We start from the raw sequence: 10,404 nt of genomic DNA, 5'->3' as shown, positions 1-10,404 counted from the left end.
TGACGATGTAATCTGAACTTCAACACCTCCGAGACTCGCGCATGTTGTCAGCCGGATTACCTGACGGATGCGAGCGCATGTTGACAACCGGTCTGAGTAGGCGGAGTCTCACCCAGGGATAAATGCGACGTTTCCCGTTCACGAGGCCCCAACGCCAACTCTCACCTGGGTAGGAGCCTGGCTTGTCCTGCACCTTCTCAGGCTCGAGCTCCCTGAACATCGATCCGTGACCGGCGAACTTATAACGCCGGGTCCTTCTAAGTCATCCAGGCCAAGCCTCCAAGTCTTCGCAAGCTTAGCCGGGACACCACGCGATGGCCGCACCGTCCCAGACCGCACAATCTTCTGCGGCAGAATCTCATCTGGCCGTCACTCAGAGTCGAGAAGCGGCCCCTTCAACCAGTTTATGGAGGGCCCTACGTGAATTCGTCAAGGCGAACTATGGACTGTCGCTCGTCGCTTCAGCTCAAATTTTCTTCGCTCTTATGAACGTCGGGGTCAAGACGCTGAACACTTTAGATCCCCCTGTTCCCCCGATTGAAGTGAGCAGTCGAATATATAACTTTATCTCTTGGCCATTATGGCTCACCCTCTGTGCTTTCCGTGCAGCTCGTCTTCGTGCGGATGGTGAGCTCGACGGTGCCGGTGAACCATGAGATGACTCGAGCCGGCGCCGGTCGTACCGCATATGCGTCCAACGGGGCTAACGTCAGCATGTACTACAGGCAGTCACCTGGGCATGTTGTCTGCTTTACATGTGCGTTTACTTCTCTATCGAGGTTTGACTGCTGGCGCTAAAGCGTTTCTCCAGGTACTGCATGGGCATTGCAGACCCTTTTCTCGGACCTAAAGGCGTACGGCTCCTCCTCGTACAGCGAGGGATCTTTGGGTGCGCAAGGACATCATTCACACGCATCATGTCCACGCTCGCCAACCCGTTGGCTCAAAGCTTGATGCATGTGTGCGTACTCACGATTGTTTGCAGGTTCATCGGCCTGTTCAGCCTTTACTATTCGTTGCAATATCTATCGCTTTCGGATGCAACCGTACTCCAGTTCCTGTCACCGATGTTCACTGCGTTAGCCAGTGCCATCTTCTTGCGCGAGCATTTCTCGGTGCGCAATGCCCTTGCTGGTCGTAGGTGTTTGTTCCTGATCGTCAGTACATGTCCCGAGATTGACAGATGATTTACAGTCGCGAGCTTGATTGGCGTCGTCCTGATCGCCAGACCAGCATTCCTGTTTGGCAACATAGACAGCACCATTCCTACTATCCCTGGCGAGGGGGATGCCCCTGAAGTGTCACCAGCGCAACGCTTACTCGCTGTAGGGTGAGCACGTCTGTTTACTGGCGATGCGCATGCGACTTAGGAGCTCTCAATGACTTCACATGTACAGGCTTGCACTCATCGGTGCCCTCGGAGCGGCCGGCGCATGTATGTACCTGCCCTCATCATATGCTTGCGTCTGTTTCTCACACCACTGCACCGTAGATACGACGATCCGCTACATCGGCTCGCGCGCGCACACCCTTCACAACATGGTTGCGTTCTCGTCGCTCTGCGTAATCCTCACGACGTTCGTGTAAGCACCACACCTTCTACAGAATTTATTCGTGCACCTTCCCACGTCGCTGCGTTTGTTAGGATGCTCGTCACTCAAACACCGGTAGTCGTGCCCTTGCGCTGGGACTGGCTGGCCATCCTGCTCTTCATCGGACTCGCGGGCTTCGTCGCTCAGGTGCGCAGTCGTTTTCTTCGCATATCTCGTCAGGGTCTCACCGGACCGGACAACCATCACAGACGCTGCTCACCATGGGCCTGCAACGCGAGGCAGCGGGACGGGGCACGATCGCAGTCTACGGCCAGATCGTCTTCGCGACTGCGTTCGAGTTCGCCTTCTTCCACACAGTCCCGCCGCCTCTGTCTATTGTCGGAACCGTGATCATAATAGGCTCCGCCCTCTACGTTGCCGTAAGTTTCGTCCCCTTGTGCCATTGCTCGGGCCGTTCTTTGCTCATCACACGATGCAGCTATCCAAGAAGAGCACTCATGCGATCAAGGGCACGGTCACTTCACGGGACGATCCGGCAGTCGAAGACGGGCTTCTCGCGAACCACGAGGAGGAGTCTGGAGATATCGATGACACCCGGCACTAGTGACAGGCTGCTCAACCAGCGCGACCATTGGTTCCGTTGGAAGGGGATGAAGCTCGAACTCCATACACGGTCATTCGGGTTTGGTTTACGTCTGCGGTTCACAGTTTCTTCCGACCTTATCCACGTCCACATCCGCTATCTTGAAAACTGACTCTATCATGACCGTGCAATCTCTCACTTACCCTTGTCTCGCGATTATTCTGTGCACACTATACCCAGTCACCACGCCGTTGTTGTAAGGAAATCTCGGACCGCGTATCACCACTCTGTCCGCATATATACAGCCCGAACGAACCTGGATACATCGGTGGAGGGGGAAGAACGGCTGCTCGTTGCTGCTGCCGCTGCTGCCGGCGTATACATCCGTCCTGCGGTTGTCGCTCGTTGGGCAGAGATACTTGTGCAAGAGGGAATGGACATAGCATCATGCAAGAAAACATCGCAGAGCAATATATGACAGGGTAGGGAGCACGACTCACGATTACCGCTCAATCCCATGCTCTACCGGGATTTCCAACGCTTCCAACGCTTTCCGCCCCCGTCTGGCCCAGTGTGCAACCACATCCGCATCATCAAACCACATCTTCGTCTTCTCTTCCCCATTTGCAATCTCCTCTTCTAACGCGTCATCGCCGGTAGCCTTCGCCTCTACTTCTGCACTGGGTCCGCGTCTACGCTGCCGCTTCTTCCCGGCTGTCTTCTCCACGGACAGCGTACTGTCATCTGACCGAGCCCCAGCGTCGTCTTCCTCGTCCGTCGCCTTCTCCTCCTTCGTCAGTGACGACGAGCCGTCCATCGCAGCCGAAGAAGATGCAGTGGTTGACGCCGAGGACACTGGTGGTCGTGTACCCCACAGTCCACCAGCGCGGATCCACGCAGCGACGTTCGCCTGGTGCTTGATCGCGTCGAGCACGCCGATGACGGCGAGCAAGGTCTCGTCGTATGACACGATGGGCTTGCCCTGCGCGTACCCATACAGGCGGTCCGCGCGTTTTCGCAGCTTCTTCTCTTTCCGCTTGCGCTTCTGGGACGACTCCGCGGTGGCTGGACTGTCTGCCTCTACCTCCGCCGCTCCTTCCGCCTTCGCCGGCGAGGAGGTTTCGGCGGACGCTGTCACCGGCTGGGCAGAGGAATCTTGAGCCTGCGCATGAGCCTTGAATGCGTCGAGCTCCTCCCGGGCGGCGACCGCGGCAGACCACTCTTGCTCTTTCTGAAGATTTTCCACGTCTTTTGAGCGGAGCGAACCGGAGTATTCGCCGATGCATACGTGGTTGTACGGCTGCAACTCGGCTTTGCGTGGGGAGTCGTCGAGAAGGAGGGTCGTCAGCGCCGAGTGCGCTTGGGGTGATACGTCGGTGGAAGGCGCGGGTGGGGGAGGGAGAGTGCAGCGCACGGGGCTTGAGGGCGGGGTACTGGCAATGGAGGTTGAAGGAGATGCGGAGGGATCTTTGGCGGTTTTGGGTGCCAGCAACGTCCACGGTTTCGCCAAGTCCTTGGTCGTCTGCACTTTGCGGTCTGGGTGCAGATGAGCGGGACTGATCTGACGCATATAATGACTAGCACGCACGATAGTGGTCCGCCGACAGCCCCAGCGTGTCTCGCGCCCATACCGCGATCATCCTTCGCCTGGAATCTCCGAAGCACTTGTCAACCATGTCGTCCACGCTATGTGGCTGCGCGGACGACCAGACCATCACGTCCAGCCACGACATCGTCCCTGGGTGGAAGAGGAACGCACGGAACGCGCCCATGTACGGTCGCGGGTGTACTGGGCGAAGCCGAGGTAACGGACGGCCGTGCGGATCATATGCGCGGGGCTGGTGGTGGAGGTGCGCGCCGGACCGGTGGAGGAGGGTACCGTTGAGGTCAAGCACGAGCAGCTTGCGCAAGGACGCCGGGTCTTCGAGCGGGGATGGGGACTGCTCAGCGAGCGCGAGGTACGTCGAAGAAGGGGTCTGAGCGGGAGGCGGAGTGACGGAGCGCGACCTGTCACGTTCGCGCTCGCGCTCGCGCTCGCGCATGGCGCGGGGGTCGCGGGGAGGAGATTTGTGCCTTGGTGGAAGCATGGCGCGGGGGGCGCGGGGAGGAGATCTAGGTTTGGGTGGAAGCATAGGGCTGGGGTGCTTGAAGAGGACGACGTCTGCACTATGGGATGGGTGGACAGTGAGGACTCTTGTTAACGTGTGGACGAACCGTTCAGAGATCCTTGTGAAGATGAAGGCGGCACTTGGATTCCCTCATCTTCGGATGCTGCGGTAGGCTCGTCACTCGAAGCCATCGCTGCCTGGCGGGCGTCGCGGTGTCTCTGTCGCTTGCCTCTAGCCATCCAGTGAAGAAGAGGGCAGTGGAGATAAGGGCGTGTTGACCTTGAGGTGGCGGTAATCGAGGGGAGGACGAGACGATGAGAGCAGAACATGCCGTGTGAGAGGGACCTCGATCGTCAAGTAAACTACGACTGTTCCGAACGCTCCGGGTCACGCAGACCGCGTCGGTCACGGCTGTCACCCTGTGATGCGCCGGACGCGTCGACGCCATCGGGCGACGCTCTCCTCTTCACCGCACTCGCCCTATGGGGCGCCGCAACACAAACGAGTTCGCGACGACGGCGACGCGGAAGCCTCTCCGAGTTGTTGCGAACGGCACCCTTTTCCTTACCACCAACCTCGGGCTCCCCACCCACCCCGAGCCCAACGCGGCCGTTCGCGCCCACTCGGTTGCCCGAGTGCGGGGCGGTTCCGCAAGTACATGCCTGTCCATCGTCGCCCAGTTTCCTGCAGTCGAAGCCCATCTCGTGGCGCCGCTCGGAGGAAACGAAGAGGGTCGTCAAATCATCAAGGAGCTGGAAGCGGAACGGGTCACCACACGATACTGTAAGGTGTGGCCGGAGTCGGGAGTGCCCAGCGCGTGGGTGCTACATGCAGGTATGTTGAAATGTCACTATTGCTGTACGTATGTGCTCAAAACGTGCTGTGTAGACGATACCGACAGTCGCACCGTGATTAACAACAATCCTCTCCCCGATATCACCCACGAGGAGTTCATCTCTCTCACAGGCCCGCTGCTTGTGCCCGAGAACTATCAATTTCTCAACGGACCACCCGTCTCTCCACCTCCTGCCCCCATTCAGCAATTTCCTGTTGGAAGCGTCTCTGGTGCTACAGGCCCACGGCCATCAACATCAGGTTCTGGTGGCCCCAATGCTCAACAAACATCGCGTATACCCATCCCCAATAGCCCTGCACCCATCGACTGGATTCACTTCGAAGGCCGATCGGTGAAGACGACGCTCAACAACGTCATGGGCCTCGACGGACTCGCGCGCGAGCGCAAATGGCGAAGTCATTGTGTTTTCAGCCTCGACGTCGGTCGACGCGCACGCCAGGGCGTGGAAGCGGTGAGTCCCTCGATTCTTCGCCGGCTCTTCTCGCACTGTCCACGCCTTCACTCGAAACGCACTTGCGCGCGTTCGTGCTTCACAACGCGAAACGGCATCGCGCCTGCGACGTGCCACAACGAGAACGGCGCGTTCGCCAATGGCCGCTCGCTTCATTGTCTTCTCCTTCTCGCCGCTTCCCACACAGTCGTGCTGAAACACCTTTTTCCGCGTACCAGCTCATGCCGCATGTGGACGTCATCTTTCTCAACAGGCACTACGCGTGCGCGCTCTCGTCGCAGTACGCCTCCGCGCCGCGCGCGTTCCTGCTCGCGCTCGCCGGGCAGGCACCCCCGCACGCGCTGCTCGTCGCGCACTGGGGCGCGGACGGTGCCGCGGTGCTCTCCGTGCCGACTCGCGAGTACTTCCAAGCCTCGGCGTGGGCAGAGCCCGCGGTGCCTACCCCCGCGCCCGCGCCGCCAGACCCGGCGTCGCTCTCGCGCGCGAGCGGGCTGCCGCTCACGGGCGACGTGCAGTCTGTCCGGTCCGGAAGCGACTACTTCGCAGGCGGGCACCAGACGGACACGTCGAGCATGTTCACCGCCGACCTCCTCAGGAGCCCGCCGCCACCACCGCAGCCGCGAGAACAGGATGCGCGCCCGGGCCCAAGCCAGAAGGAACGCCAGAAGGAACGACAGAGGCAGAAGCAGAAGCAGAAGGAGCGCCGCCAGGAGTCGGACTCAGACTCGGACTCGGACGGCACGCAGATCGCGGGTCAGGGCGGCGGCGTGAGACCAGCTCTGGACGCGGCGGCACGGGCACGGGCGGCGCAAGCTCAGCAAAGCAAGGAGATGTTGGACGAAGTGGGTGCGCACGATGCGTTCGTGGCGGGGATGATGTGGGCGTTGACGAGGAGGCTACTCCCTGGGGAGCCGTATACCCCCGCTGCGAGACAGGGTGGCTCACAGGCGTTGGACATGGACGGGAAGGGAAGATGGAGGCTCGAGGAGTGCTTGAGGTGCGTAGAAAGGAGGTTAGGGGGAGGTTTAATCTGCTGACATGGCTGAGCAGGTTCGCTACAGAGTTGGCTGGGAGGAAGGGTAGACGCAAAGGGTGGGCCGGTCTCGCTAACGAGATGCTCAGCGCCGGCTGGTTTGAAGCGTGAACGTGAACCGTCGGACGGTCCTTCCCTTGATAACCCGCAACTACTATACTGTATACCCCTGTAAGCTTGTTCTTCTACTGTTGTGCTCATTTGTTTTGTTTTGTCATTCAAAGTAAGTAGATTGCTCCAATGAAAGAGCGCTTCCCTTGTCCGGAGCGAGTAGCAACTCACGTCCACATAACCCATGTCCACGTAGTAGCGGTCGAACATACCTCTGAGCTGCGTGCGGTTTTTTTGTCGGATTACTTGCCTTGTCTCTAAGGCTGACAAGTACGTGATCGTTGCCGGTTGACTTTTGCGGCGGACCGCTGACTTCCCAATGCGCGCGTGTTTTGCTCTGCCGCGGATCCGAAAGCCCATCCCGACTCCCATCAACTCCCGTGTCTGCGATCTATGGTCGGCTCTCGACTTCTCTGGCCCGTGATCCCGGCGCCATACGGTGCGTTGCTTCTTCTCATCTTCATAGCCCTTCTCATGACCATGAGCCATGTGTGACCGTTGTCAGGCTTCGTTCGCCTGACATAAGAGAGGGCCCGAGATGCAAAAGCGAAACCAAATGGAAGTGCAGCTTGGACCTCAGATGACATGAGTCAAGGGGCGCCATAGAAAGGCCACACTGCTTCCGGGCCGTCCGATCGTCGCAACAGGCCGATGGCGAGGGGGTGGCTGGCAGCTGCGCGTAGCTAGAGAGCACAGCATCTGCGGACCGCCACGGGCGGGCAGGCTCTCCCGCCCAGGCAGACCTTGGGATCAGCCGACGTCGCGAAGATACATAAGGTGCCCTCGTTGCTTCTGTATGACGACATCATTGTTTCGCCCCATCTGCTTCTCCCCGCGGTAGCGCGCCCTTTTATACCTCGTTTGTCTGCCCCGCTCCTTTGGCTTTCGGACCTCCCTCCTCCCCTCCTCCTCTTCGCTCCCCCTTACCTTTAGTCCGACGATGGCATTCGGGCCTGCTAAGTTTCTTAGCATGACGTTGGCGTTGGCTGCGGCCGCGTTCGCTCAGGACCTCGGTGTCCCTCTCAGCTGGAGGGTGGGTCTCCCCGTGGGCTCCACATTCGTTCCGCACGACTCACCCATCCACAGGAGTTCACCAACAACCGCTCGCACGCCGAGCTTATCTCCATCTCGGAGGCCGCCATCGACACCATCCTTCCCCAGCTCAACGTCGCGAGCGGCGATTTCGCCGGGATCGGTTATTGGCAGGCCGGCAACGTCTGGTGCGTGTCCCTTGCGGACCCGTCTCCGACAGCCATCGGGGATACCGTGGAGGCATGTCGCTGACCGCAAGTGCAGGTCCGCAATGGCGAACGAGGACTTCCGCGCGGGGACGACCAAGTACAAGGCGCAAGTCGTGGACCAGCTCAACAACGTCTTCGGCTTGTGGGCGCACTACGACCAATTCGGTTTTAATGACGATGCGATGTGAGTGCACGCGGCACCCGCCATAAGGACGGGCCTGCGCAGAGGCTGTCCGGTAGAGACGACCTTGGATGCTCACGTAGGATTGTGCCGATTCAGGTGGTGGGCGACCGCTGCGTATTACGGCTTCCGTGCCTATGGGGACACGAACTTGCTTTCCCATGCGGAGGATGTCTGGACCCATGTGAACACCTTGTGAGTGTGCGTGGTGGGCTGGGCCGCGGAGGCTAAATAGCGGGGCAGCGTCATCCCAGCAGGCGCGAGCTCGATCTCGACCAAGAACTTCGGCTTCTCGGCAACTTGTGAGGGCAGTGAGTAGCTCCTGTTCTTGCGTTCACTGGCGTGTCTGACGGGTTTTGTAGAGTCTATGGCAGGCGGTGTCTTTTGGGTAACTATCAAGGTTACGGAAGTATTGATCCAAGCAGTCTCACATTCGGTCAACAGAGAACTGATGCTGGAGACGACAATGTCAACAGCGTCACTACCGGTCTTTTCATCACGTGAGCGCCTTGTCTCATCATGCTTATTGCATCCACTGACGCAGTGTCTTCATAAAGCCTCTCTGCCTACCTCGCCGAGGTCACCGGAGATGCGAAGTACACCAATGCCGCCATCGCCAGCGCGAACTGGATCAGGAGACTCAACCTAAACTCGGACCCGATCGTCCTCGACACCGTCCACGCGCTCGACTGCTCCCGCACGCCCACGACCTGGCTCTTTACCTACAACACCGGCAAGTACCTCGAAGGCCTCGAGGTCCTCTACGACGTCACCAAGGACACGCAGTGGCGCGACCTCGCGGTGTCCATCGGGAACGCGGGCATGAAGTCGACCGCGTGGGCCGGCTCGAACGGCGTCTGCACCGAGGGCGCCTCTCCCGACTCGAACAACGACGGCGTCGGCTTCAAGGCGATCTGGGTGCGCGCCATCGACGAGGCGTACAACCGCGTCGCGAAGCGGGGGGACAACGAGGCGTACCGGATCCTCCTGCACTCGTACGTGGACGTGCAGCTGAACGCGCTGCTCGAGCTTGCCGCGAACGGCACGTCGTACTCGAGCGCGTGGGCGGGGCCGCCTCAGGGGTTCACGACCTGGGGCCAGCTTGCGAGCTTGGACGTGTTCGTCGCGGCGCTCCATGCCGCGTAGTTCGCTGGGCTTCGGCTGAGGACATTTGATGAAGGAAGTTGGAGGGTTGATCGCGGATGTTTTGTGACTTTCTGTGATATCTATTGGCGTTTTTGGAGATGCGTCGGGAAGAGCTGATGGACGGCGGAAGTGGATTTCACATCTAAACTCGGAGCAGAATCGATGGCACGCACTCTGTCACCATTGCATACTCGAATTTATGAGCACTCGTCGGCTCACTCTACTACAAGTTGGGCTCGAGTGCGTATAAAACAACTTGTCAATTCATCGTGGGATCATTCCGTCGACGTGGACACTTGATGAGTGGCCATATGGAGCTTCAACGGTGCGTATCATGCTCAAGCACAATAAAGTCGGTATTGATACTTGTTGCTATCGACTCGCTTGAACATTCTCAAGCTTTGGGCACGACTAGTTTCAGCGCTTATAGCCACCATTGACGCCCATCTAACGGCAGCCCCGGTATCGCGGCCTCTTCTCGGTTCTCTCTCAGAGACCTCATGACTCGCCGTGTGTGCAACAGCGCCTCATGCCGTACAGGTTCCGCAACGCACACACCACACGGTTGATGCCCAGAAGCCCAGAAGGTGCAACCAACCGGCGTCTGTCGCTATAGACCACAACAACCGTAAACAACGCTCTGGTACCACATTCGCTGCTTAACCCTCGCTCTCTCACTGTGCAGAGCTCGAGGCAGATATTCAGGATCGCTTTGGCCATGAAAGGAAACATTCATGTTGCCTCGCCGTGTCAGGCGTCCTCCGACGTCGGCCCCAGAACCCACAATTGCACATCGCCGTCAGGGTCCCCTCTCGCCATTCGTCCGCACGTAGGGCATCCTCGCGACGAACGCTCCCCCGGACCACCTGGAAGGCACTGAGTTGAGGCGAGGAGTACGGGAAGGGGCGCGCGAACCTTGTTTCGCTGGCGCATTTAAGTCTGCCCTCCCCGCTCGCACTCTCCATCACTCCCCCCGGTGAGTTGCTCCCCTCCTCTCTGCTTTGCCCCTTCCACTGCAATCAGTCGCACCGCTTCAGTGACTCACTGCTGTTATTCTTCTAGCATCCCCCTCGCTCTTCCTCGACTCACGCCCCCAGCAAGAGTGCCGGGAGTCAAGAGCACGACGACCATCCCGCTCTGG

General features: G+C 59.3%; 4 protein-coding genes across 4 annotated transcripts; 3 read left to right on the top strand and 1 right to left on the bottom strand.

Moving 5' to 3' along the window:
- Positions 1-314: 314 nt before the first annotated feature.
- BXZ73DRAFT_88863 (EamA-like transporter family-domain-containing protein) lies at positions 315-2,157 on the top strand (the record flags this gene model as incomplete). Its single annotated transcript, XM_048025100.1, has 11 exons — positions 315-542; positions 610-627; positions 726-757; positions 812-889; positions 986-1,137; positions 1,195-1,330; positions 1,398-1,435; positions 1,493-1,583; positions 1,646-1,739; positions 1,802-1,972; positions 2,032-2,157. The coding sequence occupies 11 exons, from the start codon at positions 315-317 to the stop codon at positions 2,155-2,157; spliced, it is 1,164 nt and encodes a 387-aa protein (XP_047879942.1).
- A 481-nt stretch (positions 2,158-2,638) lies between these two features.
- Positions 2,639-4,178, bottom strand: BXZ73DRAFT_43390 (uncharacterized protein; the record flags this gene model as incomplete). Its single annotated transcript, XM_048019137.1, has 2 exons — positions 2,639-3,672; positions 3,725-4,178. 2 exons carry the CDS (start codon positions 4,176-4,178, stop codon positions 2,639-2,641), a joined length of 1,488 nt encoding a protein of 495 aa, XP_047879941.1.
- A 548-nt stretch (positions 4,179-4,726) lies between these two features.
- On the top strand, positions 4,727-6,695 carry BXZ73DRAFT_75827 (uncharacterized protein; the record flags this gene model as incomplete). The annotated part of the gene is made up of 4 exons (XM_048022291.1): positions 4,727-5,078; positions 5,133-5,551; positions 5,770-6,548; positions 6,602-6,695. The coding sequence occupies 4 exons, from the start codon at positions 4,727-4,729 to the stop codon at positions 6,693-6,695; spliced, it is 1,644 nt and encodes a 547-aa protein (XP_047879940.1).
- A 970-nt stretch (positions 6,696-7,665) lies between these two features.
- On the top strand, positions 7,666-9,263 carry BXZ73DRAFT_88860 (glycoside hydrolase family 76 protein; the record flags this gene model as incomplete). Its single annotated transcript, XM_048025099.1, has 8 exons — positions 7,666-7,728; positions 7,782-7,915; positions 7,992-8,120; positions 8,217-8,312; positions 8,361-8,428; positions 8,480-8,505; positions 8,562-8,617; positions 8,675-9,263. The coding sequence occupies 8 exons, from the start codon at positions 7,666-7,668 to the stop codon at positions 9,261-9,263; spliced, it is 1,161 nt and encodes a 386-aa protein (XP_047879939.1).
- Between the last annotated feature and the right edge of the window lie 1,141 nt (positions 9,264-10,404).

Source organism: Epithele typhae, assembly GCF_022376455.1.
Source record: "Epithele typhae strain CBS 203.58 chromosome Unknown BXZ73scaffold_11, whole genome shotgun sequence".
Lineage (NCBI taxonomy): Eukaryota > Fungi > Basidiomycota > Agaricomycetes > Polyporales > Epitheliaceae > Epithele > Epithele typhae.
This window is presented reverse-complemented; position numbering and strand designations above follow the sequence as displayed.